The 27,266-nt window shown below is 51.2% G+C and overlaps 2 protein-coding genes across 3 annotated transcripts; both read right to left on the reverse strand.

Annotated features, from left to right (window-relative positions):
• Nucleotides 1-10,944: 10,944 nt before the first annotated feature.
• On the reverse strand, nt 10,945-14,697 carry CYP26A1 (cytochrome P450 family 26 subfamily A member 1). 2 transcript variants are annotated; one of them, XM_020906251.2, is made up of 7 exons: nt 14,633-14,697; nt 13,943-14,167; nt 13,403-13,693; nt 13,156-13,314; nt 12,512-12,646; nt 11,746-11,898; nt 10,945-11,481 (listed from the first exon to the last, which is right to left on the reverse strand). In XM_020906251.2, the coding sequence occupies exons 2-7, from the start codon at nt 14,147-14,149 to the stop codon at nt 11,140-11,142; spliced, it is 1,287 nt and encodes a 428-aa protein (XP_020761910.1). In that variant the 5' UTR covers nt 14,150-14,167; nt 14,633-14,697; the 3' UTR covers nt 10,945-11,139. The 2 variants fall into 2 exon arrangements, with proteins under 2 accessions (XP_020761910.1, XP_020761908.1); XM_020906249.2 differs by lacking the exon at nt 14,633-14,697 and adding an exon at nt 14,344-14,532.
• A 1,978-nt stretch (nt 14,698-16,675) lies between these two features.
• On the reverse strand, nt 16,676-27,252 carry CYP26C1 (cytochrome P450 family 26 subfamily C member 1). The gene is made up of 6 exons (XM_020906248.2): nt 27,049-27,252; nt 26,303-26,527; nt 25,541-25,816; nt 24,012-24,170; nt 21,845-22,174; nt 16,676-19,626 (listed from the first exon to the last, which is right to left on the reverse strand). Exons 1-6 carry the CDS (start codon nt 27,250-27,252, stop codon nt 19,249-19,251), a joined length of 1,572 nt encoding a protein of 523 aa, XP_020761907.2. The 3' UTR covers nt 16,676-19,248.
• Between the last annotated feature and the right edge of the window lie 14 nt (nt 27,253-27,266).

Below are 27,266 nucleotides of genomic sequence, written 5' to 3' on the forward strand. Positions count from 1 at the left end.
CCATTTTCATTCCATTGTGTTTTCACTCATGTACGAAGACCTTAACATTCATTAAGATGGAAGACAGGGAGGCTTCCCAGGTAGCTCTAGTGGAAAAGAATCCGTCCTCCAATGCAGGAGACTCGAGAGGCATGGGTTTGATCCCTGGATCAGGAAGATTCCCTGGAATAGGAAAGGGCAACCTGTTTCAGTATTCTTGTCTGGAAAATTCCACGGACAGAAAAGATCCAAAGATGAAATAGAGGGATGACAAAGAAGATCTTTGTCCTATTTAATAGTGAAAGCTTGGCTCCTCAAAATCCAATTTTTATGTCTTTTTAAAAAATGTTTCATGCTCCCTTTATAGTTTTCTCTCTCTCTTAGGCTTACATCTTGCTCTGTGCCCTTTGTGATCACCTCCTGAAGAGGCCTGAAAAAAACAGAACCACAAAAGCCTCGCTCCGTCCTCCCTTGGCTTCCAAGATACCTGGCTCCCCGGCTTCCCTCCCATCCCCCTTTCTACACACCATGCCCGCTGATGTCATTCTCTCCCTCCAAACCTGTGTCCACAAGCCAAGCTCTCCTGAGCAGCAGGCCTGCTTGGGACCCGTCCACCTGGTGTTTTGTGGGTCTCCAGTCCACAGACTCACCTATTTCTTCCCTAAACCAGCTTCTGCTCCTCTCAACCCTCTCAGGGCCTCCAACCCTCTCAGGGACCTCACCTGGGCCAAGTCACCTTGGCTCTCAAGCTTGGGCTCTCTGGTTCCTCATTCCCTGATCAAGAGCATCACAGAGCCCCCACTGCCTACTTGTCTCTGGCTTCTGTCTCCCCTTAACGCACCCAACTGTGCCCTTGCTTGCTCTCCTCTGAACTTCTCTGATAAACTCACAACTGATTACCAGCTGGGGAACTTGGGAAAAGTCAGTTTACTTCCTTGAGCTTCAATTATCCTCTCTGCAAAATGGGTATAATGACCTCACTGCAAAGAGCTGTGGTGAGGCTGAACTCTGGTAACATGTGTAAACTTCGGTACCTAGCACCATGCTCAGTAAGTGCCAAACAAATGTTAATGTATCTCTCCTTTCCCCCACTTCTCTATGATGTGGTTTATCCTCTAGGGGCAAATAGGATTTCGAGAGCCACTGTTTGCCAAAGACATCCTGCAATTTTCTGCTTCCAGTCACCAGCTGCAAGGGTGTTGAGTGTTATTTCTTTCCCATCTTAAACCAAGTTAATATTGTATAAAATAATCCGGTTATTTTGATTATTTACCTAAAATTTTCAGATCAGGTATTTAAAAAAATACCTGAATTTTTAAAAATAATTATGATTTTGTAAAGCTTGTCTCAGGAAGTTTTTATAAAACAAAGTAGAAAGAATTTATTCCTGTTAGGCACTATTCTTCCTTTCCATTCTGCTTTTGAAAGGATTTGCAATTCAAATTGAGAATAAACTATATTTTCACTTAGAAAAGCACATTCCCTCTAGCAATAAAATTCTCTTTTGAATAAATTCCCCACAAAAAGCCATATCTTTATATGTGTAACAGTTTAACAAAAAAAAATGCTATTGATCTCTTTTCTCTTATTTTTTCTCATCTCCTTAATGATGAAATTTTAGAACTGCACAATCATACACATTCACACACACCTCCTTTGTCTTTTTATATTTCTTCCCAACAAATCTTCACAAATGAAAGTGATCAGATTTAATTTAAGTTATTTTCACTGACATCAGCTTAGGGTCAGATTCTCAGTATCAAAATGAAATGGAAAACTGAAATAAAATCCAAAGCTCCCATTGAATTATCCATAATTGCCCAAACTTCAATATCTCTCAAGAGAACTGCTTTCAGATGAACAGAGAAGAAAAGGTGGGTTGACGTGTTGAGAAGTAAAGAACAGATGGCTCTGGAGGGTGCAGCTCAGCGCTTGAGCTCTGGGGACAGACCCTCTGGGTTGGACCCCTGACTGTGCCACTTAAAAGCTAAGGGGCCCCGTTTGAGCTGCTAGCATCTCTGACTTTCAGTTTTCTCCTTTGGGTTTTTACGAGGATTAAATTAATTCATGTATAACAGGACAGTATCCAGCATACACTAAGCATTCAGTGACAATAGGAATCGCTATTATTCCAACTAAAAATCAGTGTCCATTCCAACTGTAAGCCTGGAGGTAGTATAACGTAAAGATCAGAACCTTTCCTCAGACAGCCTGGGTTCAAATCCTGTCTCTACTACTTACTAGCTGTGTGACTCTGGGCAAGTTACATAACCATTCTGTGCCTCAGTGGCTCCATTTGTAAAAGGGGTATTAAAAATTGCACCTGCATCATGGAAATGTTGTGAGAATGTGAGATACTGTGAAATACCTAGCACATATAGCAAATGCTCAATGAAGTCTGTCAGTTATTTTTACTTGCACTCTCTGAAAATATGGTTAATTAACTCAAAATTGATTCCCCAACCACAGCGAGATTTTCAAAAGGCTAAAGCTCTAAGGCTTTCCACTTCAGTTTCTGCTTAGCGGGTCAGGCTGTATCACGACACACCTGGATAGCTGGGCATGGAAGATAGCTGGATCAGCTCAATTCAGTCGCTTAGTCGTGTCCAACTCTTTGCGACCCTATGGACTGCACCACGCCAGGCTGGATCAAACAAGGTCAAACAACCCCTCCCTTCACAATTAGCAGCAAGAGCATGGGCACGTGACCTGGGCTCAGCCAATCAGATGCTCCCACCTGGGATGCAGTTTCTGAAAGCAAAGAGCTGGGGGAGGTTGGAAATGGGCAGGGGAGACTGAGGGCAGATCTGTAGAATATCTGTTCACTTCAACCACTTCACCTTCACTTTTCCTCTCTCCTAAAATTCTTAATTACAAAATCAACACATATTCTTTACAACCATAAGAAGCATCCATAAATGTACTCAGAAAGTGTTATCAATCCCTTTGTATAATATCCCCCTCAATTTTCCCTGCCAGTTGCCTGAGTCCCTCTGCAACTTTTCCTTCCTATTTAACAGTACTTGGTAGTTATCCCTCAAGGTCCGTGAACATCTATCATGTATGAACCTTATTATGGCTCTATAACTTTCCATGACATAAATACACCACTATTTTTTCAGACACACACCTCTTTGGACATACACCTTTTTGTCTATTCATTACAACTTTAAAAGCATATTCTCATTGACCCAGCAGGACTTTTAGGACTCAATCCTACAGAAATAAAGCAATAGAGTGTACATAAGCCCGCATATACAAGGTTACTTATTGATTGCCAGTTGCTTGAAGTATCAGAAACTGGAAATAACCTAAATTCCCTGACATCTCCCCTAAACTCTGTTTTAATGGCATTTTATTTGGGGAGGGGGGGAAATTTCAAATGTGAAAAGTGATTTATGAAAACCACTCCACAAACCCAGGTGAGAATTGGGAACTTTCAGTTCCTTCCAACAATGAAACTTTAGCTGCCTTTTATTTGGGGGAATCTGGGAGTCAGGAAGTAAAAATAAGATGCTCATGTCAAGGTCAGATTACCATAGCACAAGTAGGTCATTGTTAGATTTAGTTCACCCACATGGACTGCAAATCTGAATCCTCAGAGAGCCCAAGCTCAGGTTTTGCTCCTGTTCAGAAAGTCCTAGACCACCATGTGCATAAGAATCACCTGTGAAAGTCACTCAGTCGTGTCCGACTCTGAGACTGCATGGACTATATAGTCCATGGAATTCTCCAGGCCAGAATACTGAAGTGGGTAGCCTTTCCCTTCTCCAGGGGATCTTCCCAACCCAGGGATCAAACCCAGATCTCCCGCATTGCAGGCAGATTCTTTACCAGCTGAGCCACCACGGAAGCCCAAGAATGCTAGAGTGGGTAGCCTAGCCCTTCTCCAGCAAATCTCCCTGACCCAGGAATCGAACTGGGGTCTCCTGTATTGCAGGCAGATTCTTTATGAGGTGAGCTACCAGGGAAGTCCCTAACAATCACCTGGGACTCTAGTTAAACTTCAGATTGACTCAGCAGGTCTAGGGTCGGGTCTGAGATGTTGTATGTCTAACAAGCAACGAGGTGATGCACATACTGCTGGTCCATAGACTATACTTTGAGTTGTAAGGATCTAATCAATTCAATCTGCTGTATGAGCTGAATTTTGCTCATTTTGCAAATAATGTGGTTGATTAGGATGATCGACCATCTGACTTTTCCCAGGACTATTGAGTTTTTGCATGGAAAATCCTGAGTCTAGGAAACAGGACAGTTGGATTAAAGCAGAAACAGAGGCCTGTAAAGTAATATAAGTGAATGCAGTGATATGGTTGGAGGCACTGGCAAACACAAGAGTCTACCACCATAGTCCACCGGTAGGCTCTACCCAAGAGTCTCCAGTTTGCAGCCTTGGCACACATGACTCCTCAATCTCCATCCAACTGAGAAATTCTATAATAGAGTTTTTTTCTGGTAGCAGTTTTAAGTTCCCCCAGGTGATAGGTCACTACGAAAATGTTAGAAATCGAAGACTTCCAGAAAAAGAGATGAAAATGCTTCTAAGAGAGATCAGGAAAAGAGTCTACCCACCCACTCAAAAATTGAGTAGGGTAGCCAAGATGGCCCCCAATGGTCCTCATCTCCTTGTATTCACATCCTTATGTGGCTCTCTTCTACAATGGATAGGGTTGAACTGTGTCACCAATAAGATACTGTGGAAATGAAGTGTGACTGTCAAGGCCAGGTCATGAAAAAACAGAGACTTCAGCATTGTCTCACTGCTTTTTTTGACCACTTGCTCTGAAGGAGGTCTGCTGCTTGGATACCCAAGCAGTCCTAAGAGAGACTCAATGCAAGATACGGAGACCTCCTGCCTTGTGAGGGAGCCATCTTGGAAGTGAATCTTCCTGCTTCCGCCAAGCCTTCAGGTGATGCAGCCACAGCCAACATCTTAACCACAACCTTATGAGAGACTGTGACAGAACCACACAGCTGAGCCATTCTCAAACAAACATTCTGAAAACTTCAAGGATCAAAGACCCAAAATGAAAAAAAAGACCTATGATGTTGCAAACTGGCAGCCATCCGGTCCACAAATAGGCTTTATTTTGCCTGCACAATGTTTTAATGCTAATTAGTTGCCAACATCTAAACAGAGTGCATGCATGCGCGATAAGTCATTTCAGTCATCAGAGTATTCCCATGTAAATCTGGATTTCCATCACCTCCTGAAAAATTGGAAGAGTTTTCATTCCTACCGGTTAAGGATAGGCCAGACTGAGTAGCTCCTGCCACTCTAAAGGGGATTGGTGTGTCTTGTATCAGCACGCGCACCAACCCCAGCTGTTTCTCTCTCATTCATATCACTTGTTAAATTACCTGCTGGCCCTTCTGATTTTGTGGTCCTTGACTTAGAGATCAAAAAACTTTTTGTCAGTTGTTCTCTAAGTGTGGTTCTGGGACCAGCAGTATGAGCATCACCTAGTAATGCAGATTCTTGCATCGGTCTAGAAACTCTAGAGCGAAGCCCAGTAATTTGTATTTCAATAAGCCCTCCAGGGGATTCCAAAGCATGCTAACTTTGAGAACTAGTGTTTTTCCCAAATAAGAGACAAGGTTTCTAGTCTTGACAAATAAGGTTTCTTGCCTTTGGAAACTGTGTTGGTTTCCCAGTGCTGCCATTTTAAAAAATTCTGCAACTTGGTGACTTGGTGACTTAGTACTGCAACAAAAATTGATTGTCTTGGAACTCCCCTGGTGGTCCAGTGGCTAAGACTGTGCTCTCCCAATGCAGGGGGCCCAGGTTTGATCCCTGGTCAGAGAACTAGATCCCACATGCCATAACTAAGAATTTGCATGCCACAGCAAAGATTGAAGAGCCTGTGTGCTGCAACTAAGACCCAGCGCAGACAAATAAATATTTTTTTTAAATTGAGGCACTTCTTGTCTAGAAGTCTGAAGTGGGCTGCCTCTGAAAGCTGTAGATGAATCTTTCCTAGATTTTCTGTAGCTTCTGGAGGTTTGTCGGGAATCTTCAGCATTCCTTAGGTTGCAGATTCGTCACTTCAGTCCTCCGTCTCTACACGGCGTTTCCACACACGTCTTCACTTCATCTTCCTTCTGTGTGCATCTCCCTGTGTACCAATTTCCCCTTCTTATACGGACTCCAGTCAAATTGGATGAGGGCCACAACAAAGACCTCATTTTAACTTGATTACTTCCCTATTTCCAAATAAAGTCACATTCCTATGTACTGAGGGTTAGACAGTAACATAGAGGTAACATCTTTTTTTTCTTCCAGGAAGAGAGATGCAATTTAACCCATAACAGAATCCATTTTCAACTGTTCAGAAGAAGGCACTTAAAATGCTGAGGGTTCAGCTCTACTAATATGCAGTGCCAGCCCCCAGCCCCACAAGAAACGCCAGCAGCCTGTACCCAGCATGATTTGAGTCACAGTAGAAGGAAGAACCTGTAAGCAATTTAGTCTCAAATAATGCGCTCACCTGCCCTTGATTCCTGACACCTGAGTGTGTATGTGTGTGTGTATACACATATACACTTATGTAAATACAATAGTCTTTTTTCAATTGAGGACTATGCTACAATGTACCAGACACTGAACAGCCAATCCTAATTCTCTGTTGTGACCTTACGTTTCTGTGAGCCTTAGATTTCTCAGCTGCAAATTGAGGGACCTGGATGATCTATCCATAATCTCCCTTCCAGCCCTAAAAACCTGTGACTAATTGACAAATGAACTTCCATTTCAAAATACAAAATCCCCTACTCTATTATTAAATAAATCACTGTTATGTTGGACAGTATGACTGTACTTAATGAATCAACATGGTTTTGTCAAATATCTGTTGTAAGCAAAGCACCTTGTCCTCTTGTCACAAAGTGTTTGAGTTAAATGAGTCTGTGAGTTGCCCAGATAAAATTCTTGAAGCAAAAAAAAAAAATTCTTGAAGCATCTATGGTCAGATATGAGTGAGTAGATTTCTGACCCCCGGATAGTCAATGGAGGGGTTTGGCAGTGGTGAGAAACTCTAAGGTATGCGTCAGCTTCTGTGCTGTGGTGCACGGTTATGAATACTGCAACATGATAACTCTCACCCAGAAAACCCACCACGTAATCCAGGGCTAAATTTTCATTGTGTCCCAGGGTTCTAACTCAAGTTGACTCTACTTCAAAAGAAGGAAAGCTTGTTTGGCCAAAAACCCATGAAGCATCAGTTTCAAGAATGTGACATGCTGTTAAACCACAGCCGTGTAAGCTTGCGGCTGCTGAGACTTTCCAAAGACGAAAGTTTCACTTTTCAAAGGAAAACATGGCACCGTGAAGCTGTAGAGACATAAGGTGAATGGTGTTGATCGGCCCCAAGAAACGTTCTCTCCCAAAGAACACCTCTTATGCGTGAGTGTGTTCCAGAGCAGGGCAGGGAGATATACCAGAATGGGCTGAATTTACAAGATTCCAGTGATGATACACAGTGCCTACCTGTGAGTAACTTTTCAGGAGATGGAGAGAGAGGACAGTTGGGCAGAGTCCAATGTCAGCGTGCAGCATCGTGGAGACTGGGGAGCACTGGGGAACATCTCAGAGCATTACCCCAGAAGCCAGGTCAAGGGGACGGTCAGCATGGCACAGCTGTGAGAGGTATGGGGGTGCGAGAGCAGACGCAGGACTCGGGAGCCACGAGCACCAGGTCACAGGGCAGGAGAGAGGTCTTCCAGCATCAGCATAGAGGTTCCGTGTCTGAGGACACGCGTCAGACTCCACAGGTCCCACCTCATTTGACTCAGAGCTTAGGTGGAATGATCACCAAGGACTGCTGAATGCCTCTGAAAAAAGCTGTCAGGATGTCCCATCTCCCTAGATTGGAGTTCATCTGTATTTCAAAGTAAAATAAGAATCTGAGCAATTGAAGTGATACAGAATCAAGTCTCAGGCTCTAGTTGTCTCAGGTTTTCCTTACGTGGTCCTAACATTTCCTTTCTTCTTGCTTACCCTCCTCTGTCCTTCAGAGCAGGTCTGAACCTGAATTTACTATAGCAGTCCTTTCACCGTTGGAAGGAAGGTGGGGCCCCCACAACCTCTCTATAAACATTCCTGGTTCCTCACACAGTGCTTTTGTGAGGTGGCTTCTAGGCCTGGTGAGGGTCATCTGAACACGAACTAGTATGCCTATATATGTTGAAAAGTATAGGCCCCACTCCCAAAAAACAGAGCCATTTCTCAAGGATGGTGAAAGCAACATAGGCAGTATGTGGACAAGGCTTGAAACTAGAGCTAGCTGACCTCAGATTCACAGCGGATGGTGGCTGCTTCTGAAACTAAAAGATGGTACAGATCAAAGATCAACCCAGCCAGGGTGACCCTCCCGGAGGGGCCTAACAGCCGCGACCAGGCCTGAGACTGAGGCTAAGCCATGGGTGATTGTGGCCTCTTGCTGTCTGGGGTAAAAGCAGGCCCTGGGCCAGAGTCTGTGGACCCTGGATTTCATGGACACTGGTGGGGAAACCACGGGGTGCTGAGCTTGGCATAGCAGGGAGAAGCCCGCCCCCTTGTGGACCTCTGGTGGGTGGCAGGATGCAAAAAGCACCCTGAAAGCTCCAAGATGAGGGTTCTGAGAGGAGCAGCCACTTCCTGTCTCTGCTCCCATTTCCCCAGTTGCCTGCAGTCTCCTGATCTGGACTGTCCCAGGACAGAGAGTGTTGGTGGGGGACACAAAGGGAAGTTAGGAGGTGGACACTCCTGGACCTAGCCATCTGTAAGAGAAAGAGAGAAATCAGGCAGGTGTTATTAGATGTTGGGAGAAAAAGAAAGAAGGAAAAGGCAGCAGGAGGTCCTTCCTGGTTCTGCCACTTCCTGGGTGGCCCCGGGCAAGTTACAGTCCCTCTCTGGGCCTTCTGGGGCTACTCTGATGAAGGCTATAATCCCGATGGATGTCCTGCTTTATGGACTAAACTGGAAGTCTTCACATGCCAGTCTTGAGACTAATCTCTCCTTGGTGGCACCATACCCCTGACTGAAGAAGGAATGGGAGGATGCCAGGGCAGGAGGTACATGAGGAAGGGGAAACAGAGGGCCAGCTTGCAGGTTCACCCAAGGCCCAGGAGGGCACAGCACTGTACCAGGCCCCTGGGAGCCCCAAAGAGTCCTTTCTTACAGTGGTCTCCCTGCCTCCCCAACTTCGGCCAAGTCTACAACAGTGACCTCCTCCTCCTGAAACGCTTCTCCACTGGGTGACACATGGACGCTGATCCACAGGAGCCTGGGCTGTAAAACACACCTGCCCAGATCACGTGACCCACGCCCATCTAAAGCCACACGGCAGCCCACAAACATTGATCCTGCCTCACACTCACACACATGGAAACCACCTTTACTCAGCACTAAGCACATTATCAAAGATTGTGTTTTTAATGTATTTTCGAGATGAATTTCTGTACTAGTCTGTAATCGATGAGTATAATTAGACTAATTGCTCTGGGAAATGCAAGCCAGAAGCACTTTCCTCCAAGCTCTCAGGATAAAAAATAAAGGCAGTTTTTAAAAATTAAATTATATGATAAAATGGCTCAAATTTCTTTCTGCACTATGCTCATAGAGACACACGGTCATGCAGTCACCTAAGACGGTGTTTTGAAACACTGACTGTCCTCTGGCAAAAAGAGAAGTATTAAAACACTTTAAAAATGACCTTGGATAAATTATCGGAAATAATGTCCTCAGGCTAGTGTGTTCCTAACTGGAATGATCCAGGGTGAATGTTATGGGGGGGAGGGTCAGCTTTGTACACCAAGGGACACTAAAGCTTTGACTGGAAAAAAAAAACAACAAAACTGTAATTTCTCATTAAAAAAACAAAAAGGTATTATAAGGTTATTATAAGGTATTATAAGTTATTCTGTAAATACCCCTTAAAATATCAGAGGATTCCAACTGAAGTTACAATCCAAGTTTCACCTAAAAAACTAAAGTCAGGTAGAACATGTAACTCTTATTGTAGTCAGAATTCTTTTCAAACACCTATTTAGACCACCCAGTTTTTCTGCAGTGTTGCCAGATTCTAAAATTGTAATGAAAATTTTAAAGTCCAAAACCTACAAGCCGTCAGAGGTTCAGTAAGCAGATTGTGCCATTTCAAAACTGAAAATGTGCTTGCATAAGCAAGTCACCGGGCTAACCTTTCTGGATTGAGAGTCTGGCCTTCAGTTCAGGACATGGCTATGCCAGGGTCAGAAATGTGACAAAATTGCGCTTTCGCGGAGGTTAGCCAAGGTTCACAGGGTCATGACTGGGCCATTTTATCAGTCATGTCAGGCTCACACCCTATTGCCTGGCATAGATAAAAACTTTATCTGTCAGTTTGCTAAATCTACTCTTCCTGCCTTATTTTCAATAAAGAAAACCTGGATTCGCTTATCTAAACCAAAGATTGGCCTTTTCCAATACTGTTTTCCTATGCAACTTCAGAGTAAAGGAAACAGGCCAGTGATTTGGGGTCTTAGTCAATAACTTTGTCTTACCTGAAACTTTAATTTCAGAAAACAGTTCTGGCACTATGTAATACCATGTATTTATTATGTGTATTAAATGTACTGATTATGGTTGAAGGTGTTGTATTAGAAGAGGATCAACTCAAAGTTTTCTCTTTTCAAATTTAACTTTCTCTAAAGTAAAGCAAACCCCTTTTCATTTTTTAAATTAACTTTGATAGCTTTTCCAAATACAGAATATAAACTATCATGGAAAAATTTACTAAATTACCTTTGGACTAACTCACACACACATATAATACACATTTTCTAATAACTATTAAGAGAAAAAAACATGTAAGGTTTCTTCTTCCCAGAAAATAGATAGGCACAGATGACAAAGTCATGCCTGTAGACATTAGAAATCTAGTTAAATATATGAATATAACACCAGTGAGTTTTTTCTCACAGGAATATTAAATGCAAGACGAGCACCTTCAGATTTTATTTTATTTGGAAACTATCCAAATTCATTATTTTAATATTTAAAGACTGTAGTACTGTAGAAGAGACACATAAATATTATAATATACATTTAGAAATTAAATATAATCAAATCAACATGACACTAGGTAAAAATGCCTCTGTACACTTCAAATAAGTCTGAGGTCTGGGCTTTCCAGCCCATCAGATTTCCCCCTGGAAACGGGTGAACCTGGCTGGGAGATCGTCCACAGGATACACAGTGGGACTCGTTTTCATTGTAGGAGGTCCATTTAGAAGCTGCCAGTCACAATGCCTGGCCAGCTCCACTGTAAATATTTTGAGAAGAATTTTTGCAAACTCTTTGCCTACACAGCTCCTAAGGCCTCCTCCAAATGGAATGAAGCTGAACCTGGATGCATCCTCTGGGTGAGGCAGCAGAAAGCGGTCAGGATTGAATTCCTCCTTGTTGCTGAAGATATCAGCGACATCATGAGTATCGCAGATACTGTAGATTACATTCCAGCCTTTGGGAATCTGGTATCCCTGCAAAAGATTATGATGTCCAAAGGGCTGACGAACTGAAATTCAGCTGTCAACAGGGAAGAAAAAAAATCTAACACATATATCCTTGGAGGAGTTATGAGTTGAAAGAAAAGGAAGACAGAGAGGTGGAGAGAGAAAAAAACAGACTTTCAGGGGCAGGGCAATGTCATCAAAAGAAATTTAAGTCAAAGCACAGGAAACAAAGGGAGATTTGAAACTACTACGCAAAAGGTAGGGGCGGGTGAGAGAGAACTTTTAACTTACATTTAATTCAAAAGTCTTAAGGGCAACCCGAAACCCTCCTGGAACTGGGGGGTTCAGTCGAAGGGTCTCTTTAATAACACACCCAATGTACTTAAGCTGTTCCAAAATTTCCACGTCCAACTTGTTGTCTTGATTGCCTTTGCAAAGTAAACCCTATCAAAACAGTCACACAGAGTGAACGGTTATTCTGCGCTCCAATAAAATCAGTCCAGCAGACGTAAACAGGGCTTAAGTGGCGGCTGGACCCAAAGAGCCTCGTGATCCCAGAGCGTGAGGGGGAAACAAGGAGCAGCTAGTGACCATTTGCCTCCACCCCTGGACCCAAACCATTGTTTACAATTCCAAGATAATGCAGCTCACCAGTTAGAACAGCCAAGTTTCTCCCCCTCCCCCAGTCCCCACCAAGGCTGCTGGCTGCCACCGCAACCCCCTAGGGGTTCCCCATTCATGTCCTTGAACACACAGATCCAAGAAAGTCTGAAAATCTCCAAGGATCCACCAAAAGTGGAGAAGAAACACAAGGTTGAACCCTGCCGGAGTGGGATCACAGCCCAAGGTTCCCTCCTTCTTATTCACACAGCTAATTCTCTTTCCCATCATCCAACCCACCCACCCTTGACCCTGTACTTCCCAGATACTCAAGGTAGGCAGCACACTTAACTATTGGGAACTTGGCTAGAGAGCTGCTGAGGTTTTCAGCTAATAGCCACCACCACCCCCTCCCCAACTCATGCGAACACCCCACCCCCACCGCCAGATCCCCTACCTTATTCTTCAGCTCCTCTCGAACTTTCTGGAGAACATGTGGGTAGAGCCCCAAGTAAGTGATCAGAGACGTAGCTGCACTGGCCGTGGTTTCATGCCCTCCAAAGAGGAGTTCTGTTGAAGATTGCTTTAATGCCTACAAGTGGATTAAGACCAACGTTTTGACAAGTCTGCATGCAATTTTACAGAGCAACCACTCAGAATAGAACTGAGGATTCAGGAGGGAAGATGAGAAGGGCTGAAAATTGGCTGACAGAAAATCCATTTAAACAAAATGCTAAAAAAATAAAATAAAATAAACAAAATGCTAAGGCCCTTTAGTTCAGCTAGAGCACGGAAGTCCAGTAAGTTCCCACTCTCCTTGGAACTCTTAAAGCGTTAGCTGTATTAAAGTCACCCAACATTACTCACATCTTGCAAATTCCAACTTTCCCTTTAAAACCTGAAAGGGATGGGCAACAAGGCCTCTCCCCAGAGCTCTGCAGACCCGGTATCTCAACCTCTGGGTCCAGTCCCTGGGGTCTGGGAGGGCTTCTCACTTTGGGAACCCGGGCCCCTCTGCGCGCACTTTGGAGACCCTAGGACCTGCTTTTGGGAAGCCAGGGGATCAAACTTCGCCGTGCTGCTCCTGAAACTGCGGCTCACCTGCATGTCCAGCTTCTCTCCTCTCTCCCACGAGTGCTCGATCAACAGCTGCAGGGCATCTTTGCGGCCCCCGCCCGCCTCCGCCGCCCGCAGCCTGCGGATCTTGGCGCGAATGTTCTCCTCGATGCGCGCGTGGATGAGGTCGCGCGCCTTCAGGCCCTGAGCGCAGAGAGCGCACCGTGGTGAGCAGAAGTCCGGATCCCATGACCCCGGAGCCCTAGCTCCGAACCCTACAAGGCGCTCTTACCCGGTACAGTCCGCTGAAGGGCACGTCTATGGGCAACGAGAAGAGATTGCGGGTCATTTCCTCGAAGGCCTCTACCAGCTGCTGCTCGTCTTCCCCGCCGCTCGCCACTCGGGACTCGCAGCCCAGCAGGATGCGCATGGCGATGCGGAACATAAGGCGCTTCACCTGGGGATAGACCAGGAGGCCGCGCTCGCCGCAGCTCAGCCACTGCTCCAAGTAGTTGCCCACTTCCTCGGCGATCACTGGCACGTAGCACTGAAGGGCCTCGCGGCTGAAGGCCTGCATAATCACCTGAACTCCGAGGAGGGAAGAGTGTTAAAGCCGGGCTCCACCCGCCTCTCTTGCCTTCCAGGGTCTCCTTCCAGACATCTACAACCCCACCAGATCCAAAGCACTTCCTGGTTGGGAAAGTTACACTGGGTTTGAGAGGGTCCCAGCCGATGCCTTATGCAGCTGGCTCCCGCCCAGCACCTATCTGCCCGAACCCCTTACTCGAATCGGGTCCCACTTCCTGTCCAGGCGCCGCCACCCCTCCCTCACCTTCTTGCGCTGCTTGTGCGAGGAGTCGTGCAGGTTAGAGAGGCACCCAGAACCCAGGATGGTGCGCACTGACGCGGGCCAGTGGACGGACACCAGCCGGTGCTCTCCGAGCAAAATGCGCCGCACGTTGTCCGCTCCCATCACCCGCACCGTGGGCCGCCCGAACAGATGCGTCTTGTAGATGAAGCCGTATTTCCTGCGCTTCATCTGCAGGAACTTCCTTCGCTGCGAGAGGAAAGCGGAGGAGAGAGGCGGGCGTGAGGGGGCGCCGGGGAGCGCGGAGCCTCCCTCCGGTCCTGATCCTAGCCCCCGTCACCTCCCTCCCGGGGGGCGCTTCAGTGGAAGTCTGGAGCCGAGTCGGGCTCGGGAGAATCGTCCAATCCCGCCCCAAGCTCCTTTACCTGTAGCACCATCTGCAGTGTTTCCCCAAAGAAGGGGAAGCCCATCGTTCCGGGAGGCAAAGGGAGGGCAGAGCTGCGGTCCCGGCTGCTCACGCAGTACAAGTCCCAGAGCTTGATCGCGGCCAGGAAGAGCAGCAGCGGTAGCACGAAGGTGCACAGAGCGCTGGCCAGCAGTGCCGGGAGCCCCATGGCGCGCCGCGACCTCCCGCGCCACCTGCCGCCACCCTCAGCGCTCTGGATCCCGCCGCGCGCCCGCTTTATAGGCGGCCCAGGTTGCTGCCCACGTTACCTTAGACAAATTAGTTCACCCAAAGTTCATCTTTAATTGCGGATTGGGCCCCTGGCTCCTCCCCCCGCGAGGCGCTGCCCAAATCTTTAACCGTTTGTTCCGCGCCGAGGCAGAGGCGGCGCCGTGGCGGCTTCTCTCGGAGCGCGCCTCCTGGGGCGCCCGGCTAGGAGCAGCCTGCTGCCCCCATTCAAAGTGTGCGGGGCTCCCGGACGGCGGCAGGGACTCCGGCGAGCGGAAACTCCACGCCCCGTGGCTCCTTGGCGGTCTCTTCGGAATCCCTCCCGCCGGGCCCGACGGGCGGTCCCAGCCCAGAGCAGCTTGCACCCGCTTTCTGTTTTACAGGGCCCCCTTCCACCTGCAGAGGAAGTAAAGGGGAGTGCGTTCAGGGGTCTTCAGCTGCCTTGTCCCACAGGTGGGGAAACTGAGGTCCAGAATGCAGAGCAAAACGCAGGCCTCCTGACTTCCAGAGACCTCACAGAAGAGCCCAGGGCCAGGACCCAAGTGAGAGTTGCGGGGAGTCACGACCAGCTGACCACTAATTCCCAGCTCCCCAAACCCCTCGAGGCTCACAGTCATGAAATCTTGGAAGGTCCTACTTAAAGGTACAAGAGAGCCCCCAGATCCTCAGGACTCCTGGTGCAGCCCTGCTCAAGTCTGAGCCCTGACTCTTGACTCCCTAGCCCGGGAACGCAGGGGCAATTCATCTGCGGCTCAGCGGCAAACAGCGCTCTGCAATCCGGCCAAAGTCGGATTCCGAGGGCCCTGGGGTTAGCAGCTCCAGCTAGGCAGAAGGGAAGAGGGTCCTTAATCCTGGCAGGATAAAGACACTGAGATGCAGGAGGATGGATGGAAAGCTCAGAGTTTGGGCTCTGAGTCCCAGATCCACCTCTACTTGAATGATCTTGGGCAAGTCACCGCACATCCTTGAGCCCGTTTCCTCCTCCTTGATGTGGAGGTGATCTTTCCTGACCAGTCTACACGTCCGGATTGTTGTGAGTTTCCAAAAGGGGCTTGTGGTTGCACATACTCTCCCCAGTCCCAGGCACGCTAGGGTACCTTACCGGGGTGACCTGGGCTCTCCAGCTCCCACCCGGCAGAAATCCACCCAGCAGAGAGGGAGTGCTGGGTCCTAAACCCAGGCCTCTGCCGGCCGCTGATTAAGAGTGTTGAGAGAATCGTCACTGGAAAGTGGGTCTTCTGGCCATTGCCCCCCTATACAATTGGCTGCTCCTGCAGCCACAGCCTGGGGCTCGGACACTGCGGGAAGCGCACGTGCGCTCTCCCCGTTTCCAACCCGGTCGAGCCAGTGGGACAGGGTCCGAACTGCCTCGGACCAGTCAGGGCCACTCGCTCCCTCGATTTCAACGCTGAACCCACCAGTCGCGCCGAAAACGAAACAATGATGTATAAGTTTGTTTAAAACCGAAGACCGGCTCTCACAGGAGCGAGCCTCATGCCTTGGAAAGCGTCCCTTGGAGGTGGAAAACACTTTGATCCTGAGAGCTGTTTAGTTAAATACGCGACCTTCCCGCAGTGGTTCCCCAACCCGGCGGGTCGGGCAATGTCTGCGGGGTCGCCGGGACCTCACCCTCGCAGAAACTTTCCACGCCTGGTTAGCCGCAGGATGTCTTTCGGAGAATCGGCGTCTCACCATAACACTACATTGGTGTTTCAGAGGCTCCAGGGAAGAGTCTGTCCCAAAATCGTTTCTTCAAATGAACTGACAACTGTAAACAGTGACAGACCACTTGGGGCACCGGCTGGAACCGGGGCGAGACGCGCTGGAGGTAATTCTCAGAAACCCCAGGCCCGCCCCTTTCTGGACGGTGCCTCCGGCCGGTGAGCAAAGCAGGCCAGCGGGGGCGTGACCTGGGGCCCAGTCCCAGTCCTCCGGCCTGACCCGCCTGTGACCCCTGCGGGCCGGACCGTGACATCTGAGTGAACTCTGCAGGGCCATCTCGCCAAGTTCAGCGCGCGCCGGGTCACAAGATGAGCGGGGCCTGCCCGCTGGAAATCGCCACCAAGGGGAAAAATCTTTTACTCTATCTGCCATCCAGCCCCGCTTGGGCGACAGGGGGAAAGGATTAAATGGGATAGTGAAGAGCACTAAAGAGCATCTTCAAGAGGGGAAGGGTCAGTAAATGACCAACCCAATAAGAACTTTGATCTAGAAACCTTGCCAGGCTTTCTTGGGTGCTGGTGGGTAGGGAGAGGGCTTGGTTCGCTGGAAAACAAAATAATGTTTCTAAGATGTTTACAAAACAAACTGGTGCGAAGGACTGGCAGGGGTGGGGAGTAGCTCTTTGCTGGGCAGGGAGGTAAGCTCCTGAGTGGGGTCAGCTGAAGCACCCTCCCCCACTTTTCTCCCCTCAACACTTTCTTCCCTTGTCTTGAGCACTGATTCCCACCTTCGGTTCTAAACCTGCTGTACTCTCTGCTTGAGGCTCTTCTATCCCGGGACATCCCTGGCTGGTTCCTTCCAAAGTCGAATGCCACTCTTTCCGGGCCCCAGCCGGCCCAGCAGAGCTGCCAGGCACCTGTACGACAAGCCTGGTTTATTCTCTCCAAACAGCTCTACCATCATCAGAATTATTCTTGCTCGTTTGTTAGTTTATTTACTGTCTCTTTCTTTTGAGAGCATACCAAGTCCAAGAGGGTAAAAATTGCATCTGCTCCTTTCTCAGAGAATCAGGAGAAGCAAAAGCTCTGATTTTTCCTTGAAATGATGAGTCGATGTATCACTGGGAAGTCACAATAAAACTGAAGCTGCCCTTTCAGAGGCTTATAGTTTAGTACAGGCTCCACAGCACGTAAACCAGGTCTCTTGGAACCTGGGAAGTTCAGGCTTATGAGAGCCCTTGCCCCATCTATCTCTCCTCAAATCAGAATCAACCCCAAGCCCTGGTCTTCCCACCACCTCACCCTAGTGGAGCTTCTGGGCTGAGATGTCTCTGCAGTGTCAGGAGCGCCCTGAGGGCAGGCCTCAGATCTACCACTTTCACCGGCTCTGTGGCTCTGGCGCCTGCCTGCAGATCCCATGGCGCCAGGGCCTGTGGTCAGCGGTGGGTGATGAATTGTTGCAGATGGGGGTTAGGACTGTCAATTGAGCTCAGAACGGCCCGCTGTGCTCCTGCTCTTGAGCAACCGGCCCTGCCTAAGCCTGATGCTTCCCCTTCCCTTCTGGCCCCAGGATCCACCTTAAGCCTAAGGTCAGGAGGGCACTTTCTGGTTCCTTCTGGTTCACTAAAGGGTCAGCTCAGGACTTGGCAGCAACTTCTCTGGAAGTTGCTCACCCATCACGTTCAACTGCCCCCAGCCTGTCCAAAGGGGGCCAGCAGGTTACAGTGGGCTGTTAGGGGAAAAAGAGGCTCTTGGTTTAGATTTAAGCACTGTTGGGAACTTTTGTGTTGGAAAGGTCCAGAGCGTCCTTAGGCCAACCTAGGGATCACTATGAAAGGATAAAAGGCCAAGAGCTACATGGTGGCCACAGGCCAGAGACTGGAGCAGGGGGTAAGGGATGGGGTGAAGGAGAGCACTGGCTGAGTGGTCTAGTCTCTGGCCTCAGTCTCTCCTTGTAATGGAGGAGGTTGAAGCAGTAAACCAGGGCATCCCTGCAGTCAGCTATCATCTTGGAGATAATCTGTAGCTCAGTTCCCTGGGGCTATGCTCAAGCAAGGTTCCAGCAGCCTGAGCCCCAGGCTGTCCAGTTCCTAGCCCCTCTCTGGGTATATGAAGGGCAGGCCCTTCCGGGGAGGAGGTCTTTCTTGAGTCTCTGCCACCTCTATCCCACTTTCCCACAGAGGAGCAGCTGCCCAGCTAAGCTGCAGCCTCCTCACTCAACCACTGCCAGGAAACGATTTCTCGGCCTTCCTGTTTTGGGTACAAATACCCCAAACCTCTCTGATTATGTCTCAACCTCCCATGAAAATAATCCAGCCTTAGAATCCTCCTGGTGTACCTATTCTCTCCTGTATAAATGGAAAGATTATATGCGTTCTTGAACTAGGAATTTTTCTTTTAAGAAATCGCCAGTAGAATCCGGTGCTGTTGATCCTGTTTAGAGCCCTGAAAGCGCCCGCAATTCTGGGTTTCTGCCGAGACAGGCAGAGTGGCCAGGGCGCACCTAAAGGAGGCCAGCTGCCTGAAGGCTTTCCGTTGGGCGCCTTCTCAGTGTCTTCCTATGGCCCAAAGCCAGGCCAGAGATGCGCTCCTGGCATCCCCGCTTCCTCGCGACAGTTGCAGGTCCTCCGTCATTCGACGGCCCAATCCACCCCACCTCCCCTCGACCCATGCCTCCTCCCCCCCTTGAATCCTAGGGGAAATGTTCCCACCATCCCTGCTTTGAAATCCTGGGAAGGGCGTAAGAGACTTGGCCCACCACCTTTCCTCTCTAAGGGTGAGAAGTGCTGGAGGCACCGTCCCACCAGCCAGGACGCTTCTCCAAGTGCAGTGGCGGTGGCTCATGAGTCTCCTCCCTCAGAGTCGGACACAGAGCCGCGTTCAGTAACCTTTTGGTGAATGAGAGCGCGCCGGATCCGGCACTGGAGAACGGCAGATGGGCGGCGCCACAAGCGCGCCGCGGCCGCTGGCCAAGCCAGGTTCCACAGCGCAGCAGGTCAGAGGCGTTGCCCATCCTGCGCCGCCGGAGACGCAAGAGGGTGGAAAAAGAGCCGTAGCCCGTCCACCGGGTGCACGATGGGCACGGTCTGCATGGCGGGGAAGGCAGGCGTGGCCAGTTCCCAGCGCGCCGTGCGCACCAGCTCCACCGCGAGCAGCTGGAGCACGGTCTGCGCCAGCTCCTGGCCAAGACAGCTGCGCGCACCGCCGCCGAACGGGATGTAATGAAAGCGGCCGGCGGCGCCCCGCGCATCGTCGCCCGCAGTGCCGAAGCGCTCTGGGTCGAAGCCCTCCGGCGGGCTGCGGTACACTGCGGCCGTCTCGTGCGTGTCTCGGATGCTGTACATCACGTTCCACCCCTTGGGGATCTGGTAGCCCTGCGGGGAGGTGAGGAGACCCGCCTGACCACCAGGCACCCGGAAACCCAGCCCTAACCGATCCTTCACCCGCGGTTCATCAAACAGGCTTCCGAACAGTCAGGGACGTGCGTCTTAACCGGAAGCTAGGAGACGCTTTGCATTCCCGTCTATTTCAGCTCCTTCTCTGGTGAGCTGTGTGACGGTGGCTACATAATCTCTGAGTCTCACTTTCTTAAGAGATCAAGTGAGAACAAAAATGCCCGCTTTGTTGTGAGGATTCAAATAACGGGTCTGACATGTATTAGTGGTCAACATGTATTAGTGGTCAATAAGTGTGCTCTGTTATTGTTCACTGTCTTGTCTGTTTTCTTCTCACATTAGGAGTGCTGCATGCACCAGCTGCCTGCGTCAGAGCAATGCAAACGACAGCTCCTTTAGGGTTATCTCAATATTTCAGTTCTTTACACTCAACTGAAAACTGCCTCTCTATACTCACTAGCCATGAGCTGTACATAACCTTCAGATCCAGTAGCCACACTCTGAGAAGGTGCATGTGAGGATTAAATTGTTGGAAGGAAGCTTAAAATGATGAAGGCAGCTTTCATGTTCCCTTAGTTCACCTTTTTCAACTATTTCAACTATTCCAGTTTTGAGAGGTCTTCCAGCCCCAACTATCCGGCTTCAGGATAGAACAGGCTTCCCTAGAACAGGCTTCAGGAGAGCCTTGCTCTCAACAGGCAAACAGAAAATCTTGGAATCACCAAGGCATGCCGTCTCCTCTCTAGGCCTGTTTTCCCATCTGGAACCTGGAGGATGGCTAAGACCCCTGCCCCTATTCACTCTGGTGGTCCAGTGCTCTTCCACCTTAGTTTCCCTGAGTCTTGCACCCCAGCGCCTGCTCAGTGATGTCTGGACACCAAAATTCAGCATCCCAGACACTACTAAACACCTCACTAATCCATCTACCTTTGTCTGGACCATGCCCTCTTGGTGATGTGTGGTCCCCATCTTAACCTTTCACTGCTCCAATTCAAATGCCAGTTCCCAAAATGTTTTGGTATCATTCAGCTAGAGGTCACTCTCTTCTTCACACCAGTTTGTGATGAAGTTGCTGGCTCTGGCCCCCTTTCTCTCCACAACAGCGCTTCAAGGGCAGAATTTCTTTCTCTTGTTCAGTTGCTAAGTCATGTCCGACTCTTCGCCACCTTGTGGACTGCAGCATGCTAGACTTCCCTGTCCTTCACTATCTCCAGGAGTTTGCTCAAATTCATGTCCTTTGAGTCCCTGATTCCATCCAGTCATCTCATTCTCTCAAACTCTGGCATGCAATGGGGACACTGGCTGTTTAAGGCAGAGGGGAGAAGGTGCCCCTCTGCCTGGAGCTGCCCAGAGATGGGGCTGGGGGTGGGGATGGGAGGGGTGCAGTGGCAAACACCCTCAGTATGGCAGCGTTAGCCTTCCTCTCCCCTGAATTAAAGGTGGAAGGGACCAAGGCAGCTTCCTTCCAGAGAGCAAACTGAGGCTCAGAGTGAGCAGGGAATTACCCAAGGTCATACAGAGATGAAGCCGGGCCTAAACCTTAACTTTGTTGCCCAGCTCATGCCAACTTGACCACTACCCATACTTTAATAATCCCGCTTTCCTGGAACCTGGCCTCAGCCAGAACCCTGGACAGGTAGCAATGATTGGTCCCTTTATCTTGTGAGAGAGCCAGAGAAATGGGGTACAGGACAGAGTGGGCGGCTCTTTGTGCCCTACCCGACCTCACTGGCTGAAAGGGGGTTGCTGGGCAGAGAAAACGGTGATTTTATTCTAAAACTGGCCTCTAATTGACTACCCAGACCGCAGTCAAATCTTCGCAGGTGGCGCTAGTGGTAAAGAAACGACCTGCCAATGCAGGAGACGTGGGTTCCATCCCTGGGTTAGCAAGATCCCCTGGAGGAGGAAATGCAACCCACTCCACTATTCCTGCCTGGAGAATTCCATGAACAGTGAAGCCTGGAGGGCTACAGTCCATGGGATCGCGAAGAGTCGGACACGACTGAAGCAATTTAGCACGTAGCCCGGGGTCCCTAACCTTGCTTTGCGTCCTCAACCGTGGTTCCCGGGAAACGTGATAGGATTCAGCCCATTTTCCAGGAGGCCGGGAGAAGGTAAAAGGAGACAGGGCGGTCCTAACCCTACCCCACCTCCCAGCGGCCGGCTGCAAGGCGGGGCGAGCGGGCGGCGCACTTACGTCGAGCTCGAAGGTGCGCAGGGCTGTCCGGTAGCCCCCGGACACCGGCGGCAGGAGGCGCAGCACCTCCTTGACCACGCAGCCGACGTAGCGCAGGTGGCCCAGCGCCGCCAGGCTGAGGTCGGGCTCGCAACCGCAGTCGGGCGGGGGCCCAGCGCCGCCACCCGAGGCCGCCGGCGCGCAGCCGCACGCGCGCCCCAGCCCCTGCGCCGCCAGCTCCTGCTGGATCTTGGCGATGGCTGCTGGGTGCTGCAGGAGTAGCAGGACGAGGGATGTGCTGGCACTGGCCGTGGTGAAGAAGGCGGCGAAGAGGAGCTCCACAGCTGACTCCTGCAAGACAGCCCAGGGGCGCTGTCTCCATTAGCCGGTTCTCGGGCTGTGGTGCAGGGGGCCCCACATTTGCCACTGCGCACAGACCAGAGCGCAGAGTGCTCGGAGGCATGGCTACTTGCGCGGGTCCAGGAGTGGATTGAATCCCAAGTCCGCCACTTGGGGAAACCACAGATAGCCTTGGGAGGTTCCCCTAGATAATGCCAGGAACTTTTTTGGTGTAATGTTCTTAGTGCTTTAAGTGAATTGGATTTTCACCCGCATTGTGTGTGGCACATTTTCTGCCCGTTTTACTGAGGCTCTGAGAGGTGCCCAAGGTCCCTGCGGTCACCAGACCCAGTAGTCGGGCCAGGAGTCCAGCGCTCTTAACCATGCGGTGTTGCCGACAATGCAGCTGGCCGTCCTGACCGTGACTGCTGTGGAATTGACCAAGGCATCTGCAGCCGCAGCCTGGCACCAAAGCGAGCACTGTGGTCCTCCTCCCGCTTAGTGGTGGTCCCAGTGAGTGACTATACCTCTTCCCCGTCTGCACTGTCTGGAGGCTTCATCACCCAGGCCCCAGCCCTCAATGCCTGCCTGTGCCCTCCCAACTCCTGGCATGGCATCTTCCTTCCTGGCAGCACCAGGTTGTGTGTTTACACACTGATGGATGTGATCACAACCCTGTGGACCCCTCCTCTCCAGCAGAGGCTATGTTTGCTCTTTGTATAGAGAGAGCCTGGCACTGAATAGGTAGAATCTGCTTGTGGAATGAATGAGCTGATCCAAGGCTAACTACCTGCTCTGGAGAAGATGGGGAGCTGGGACAGAGACCCCGGGGCTCCAAGGTCCTTCCCGACCAGCCAGACCTGAAGATTTCTGGCTAGTGGATCCCTTCCGGAGAACCCGGACCGTGTTGTCATGCTCTCCACCGCTCTGCTGAGGCAGAGGGACTGTCCACTTCTTTCCGTACCACTCCCCTTCCCAGCCTAGAACTATTCCTACCCACCGGCTCCCCCAGGATTCACCAGCGCCCCCTGCTCATCTACCTCCAACCCCTTGACTCTTCCAGACTTCACAACCACCCAGAAGTCAGGAAAGAGATTGTTAGTCCCATTTTCAGAGAAGATACTCAGGCTGAGCCCCACCCTTCAGTGGCTCGCTAGTGGGAAACTGAGTGCCAGAGAAAGAATGGGAGTTGCTTATGGAAGGGATGAAGCGTTTCCATTTCTAACTCCCCTGCCCCCCCCTCCCCCAACCTCTCCATTCCTTTTTGGGTTCTCAGGCAGGTGGGCCCAGGGGTCATTCCAAAGCTTCCCTCCTTACTTCCACTGCATGTGTTCTATGCATACACGGCTGGGGGGGGGGGGGCGGGCAGTTTCTAATTCTCCAGTAGATTCTCATTGGCAAAACTGACCAGTACCCAAGGTACCAAGTGCCAAGGTGGCTCATGGACGTGTAGATTTGGGGAGGAAAGGGGGCACTTCAAGGAACTGGAATTTGACCCTGAACCCTTAGGATCTGTAGAGAAAAGGGGTGAAGACAGAGTCATAGGCAGGCAGACAGCAGAGGCAAAAGCATGAAGTGACAGAGAAGTGGGGAAGAGGAGAGCTGTTTGCTGCCAGAAGCTGTAAGGGAGGATCCAGGATTCAGGCTTTCAATTGGCCCAAAGCCACAGAGGTAGGGGGTGCAGCTGAGCCATGACTGGACCCAGGTCTCCTCTTTCCCTCACCCTGAGGCGTGTCTGTGGCTCCAAGTGGGGCCAAAGAGGATGTTGCTCCGTTGTTCCAGGGATTCAGCCTGTGTGTAGAGACCTGCTATAAATGCAAAAGAGGGGAGGAGAAATCTGGCCACATACCTTCAGTTCCTGCACTGAGAGCTCATGGCCCAGTTCCCTAGTGCTGTGGATGATCCCATCGAGGGCATCGCCTGGCTCCACAGCAGCCTTGTCTTCAAGAAGCTTCTGCACAATGGCCTCCTCCAGGTGCCGATGCAGCTGGTCCCGCGCCCGAATGCCCTGATGTGTGGGGAGAGAAGGGAGTTGGGGTAGGAAGGCAGAGGGGGTTAGCCCTGGACACCTACCCCCCACATCTTCCCAGTGCTGGTCTGGCTCTGCTGAAAGCCAGCATTAACAGATTCCCAGCTTAGCTCCACACTGTTGAAGGGACTCAATAAAGGCTCAGGAATTTGTCCATTACCCTCATACACCATTATCTCTTGATGATCACAAGCCCCTCTTTGGAGCAAGGCAGTTTACTGTCCTCCTAAGGGAAGGATGCTGAGGCTCAGAGAGGTCAAGCAATTGCCCAGGGTCACGCAGCTTCAAGTGTCTGTGCTTGGCAGAGAACCTGGGAGTTAGCCCACCACCCTTCCCCTGCATGCAGGGGCAGTAGGCACCAGTGCAGAGAGGAAGGAACACCTTGATGTACTCAGGAAAGCTCTGGCTTAAAGGACACTACTGGAAGTTCTAAACATTAGCCTTTGTAAAGGGGTAAGCAGGAGGGCTGGGATGGTCCCCCAGAGTTCAGGGAGCAAGCACAGTGAGAAAGCATCTGCCAGGGGAAGCATTTTGAGGACATTGGCTTCTTCTCAGGGGAAACAAGGATGAGGCGGGGAGTGGGGGGAGGGGGGTTGTCAAACCTTGCCTCTGCCCCTACTAGCTGTGTGATCTTGGGCAAGTCATTTAACCTCTTGGAGCTTCAGTTTCTTCATCAATTAAATGAGAATAATATTTTGCAACTGAGAGGATTAAATCAGAAAAATGTACCCAAGGCAATTGGTCCATATACCAGGTCCCTTTACACATAACTATTATTTTTAATTGGGTGAATGAAAACCAGGACATTGGCACGGTAAGAAGTCCCAGATCAGTTGCTCTCTAAGTCCGGCCCATTGCTCTGAAGTTTGAAGAGGCCATGGTTCTCTAATCCGGAAACTAGCGGGCCTGGGGCCGCGGGCGGTGAGCCGACACCCACCCCTCTCCAACCCGGGCTGGCGCCGGCCTGGGCCAGGGGCGTGTCTGCGGCCCTTGTGCTCCCATCCGTTGCCCAGCCACGGGGCTTCCAAAGAGGCGCTGCAAGCCGGGCCTGGAGGCGCCGCTCTCGGGAGGGGCCGGGGCGACTGGCTTGGCTCCCGCCACCGAGACCCAACGTCGGGAAGCCCGCGGCTGCTGGGGCTGGAGCTCGGCCCGCCAGGCGTGGTCCAGAGAGGGTGTGTGGCCCGCCCCGGCTCACACAGCGAGTCAGGACAGAGACCAGCCCCAAGGCCCACCGCCACCATGCCGCTTCCCCACACTGGGCAAAGCCTCCATCTCCCAGCAGAGGTGATGCCTATCGCGCAGCAAGGGAGCCCCAAAGAGAAGGTCTGGGGCGGGCGGGGCGTCAGTACCTTGCGCAGGCCGCTGAAAGGCACATCGAGGGGCAGCGAGAAGAGGTTCTCCACGAACTGCTCGAAGGTCCGGGCCAGCTCGGAGCACTGCGCCTCGTCTAGCTGTAGCCCCAGCAGGATGCGCGCGGCCATGCGGAAGGTGAGCGCTTTAGCGGCCTCATAGACAGCGACCGGCCCGCGGGCCACGCACCAGGAGCGCACCTCCCGCCGCAGCGCCCCCTGCAGGCGAGGCACGTAGTGCTCCAGCGCCGCACGGCTGAACGCTCGAGCCAGGATCTGAGGGGAACGCACAGGGTCAGCCCTGGCAGCCGTCCGGTTTCCTCTGCTCCACGACTCCAGCGGAGTCAAGAGGCCAATTTCGGCCCCTTCTTCCTCTTCTAAGCGACCCGGACCCAAATGTGTTGGGTTTTGCTCTCGCCATTCCCTCTAGTGCTTGTCTGATGTACACCGTGCCTCCTCTCCATCCAGGCTCCAGGGGCCACCTACTCCAGGAAGTCGTCCCTAACACTGAGTTTGAATTTCCATCGCTTCTGGCATCAGAGTCGCAGAAGATCGAAGATGAAAGGATCTTTAAGTCCCAGTCCCGGCCTTATAAGCCGAACCCTGAGAAGATAAGGGACTACTAGCCCAATGCCACCCACTTGTCAGGGGCCCTGGTCAGGTTCACAGCGGATCCCTAACACCTCGCCCGGCCTGGCCGACGGCAGCTGCTCAGAAGCCGCCGGTCCGACGTCTCGACGGCCGCTTCTGTTTGGGGCTCACCTTGCGCCGCTGCCGGTGCGGCTCTCCAACCGCGCCGAGCAGTGTGTGCGAGCCCAGAAGGATGTGCGCACTCTGCGGCCACTGGCTGCGCACCAGGCGGTGCTCTCCCAGCAGGATTGTGCGCACGTTCTCGGCGCCGCTCACGCGGATCACTGGCCTGCCCAGCAGGTGCGTCTTGAACACCGTCCCGTAGCGCTCCCTGCGGGAGCTGTGGAAGCGAGAGCCCTGCGAGCCAGGAGCGAAGAGGGATGGGGCCGCTGGGCCTCGGCTGCGAAACTAGCAGGCATCCCAACTGCCTCTTGATAAAAACCTCCTGCTCCAGGCTGGCATCTTATTCTTTACAAAACGGTCTCAAAGGGATCTTGCGACTGACCACCCTACGGGAATGTACATGCTCCCGTTCCCATTGGTGAGATGAGGAAACAGGATTAGAATGGGGACCCGAGTGCCAAAGAGCTGAGGGCTGAGACGCGCCCCTGACTCCCGATTCAATGGTGGCAGGACATAGGGCTCTAGAACCCCTCTGCTCATCCCTGCGTGGCGTCGGGTCTTAGGTTGTGCTGGAGAGAACGCCAGTGACATACGGTCCCTTCGAAGGAGAAGCTGAGTAGAGGGGAGGACTGTATATGCTCCCTGGAGCCCTGGGCGACAGGAAGAGAATGGCTACGAGCCCTGGGGACCTTGAGAGGCAGTGGGGGACAGAGAAGATGGGCCGTATCGGGGTGCGGAAACGACCGACTGCTCACCTGAACCAACCAGTGCAGCGTTTCCCCGAAGAAGGGCCAGCCCATGGAGCCTTTGGGCAGGGGCAGGGCGGAGGCTCGGTCCCGACTCAGCGTCCAGCGGAGGGTCCAGAGGTGCTGCGCCAGGCTGAGTAGCAGGCCCGCGCCCAGGAGCGCGGTGCCCACCGCCCCCAGCACGGACAGGCAGCTCAGCCCCCAGGGTAACATGGCGAGCCTGCGGG

Source organism: Odocoileus virginianus, unplaced genomic scaffold, assembly GCF_023699985.2.
Source record: "Odocoileus virginianus isolate 20LAN1187 ecotype Illinois unplaced genomic scaffold, Ovbor_1.2 Unplaced_Contig_15, whole genome shotgun sequence".
Classification (NCBI taxonomy): Eukaryota; Metazoa; Chordata; class Mammalia; order Artiodactyla; family Cervidae; genus Odocoileus; species Odocoileus virginianus.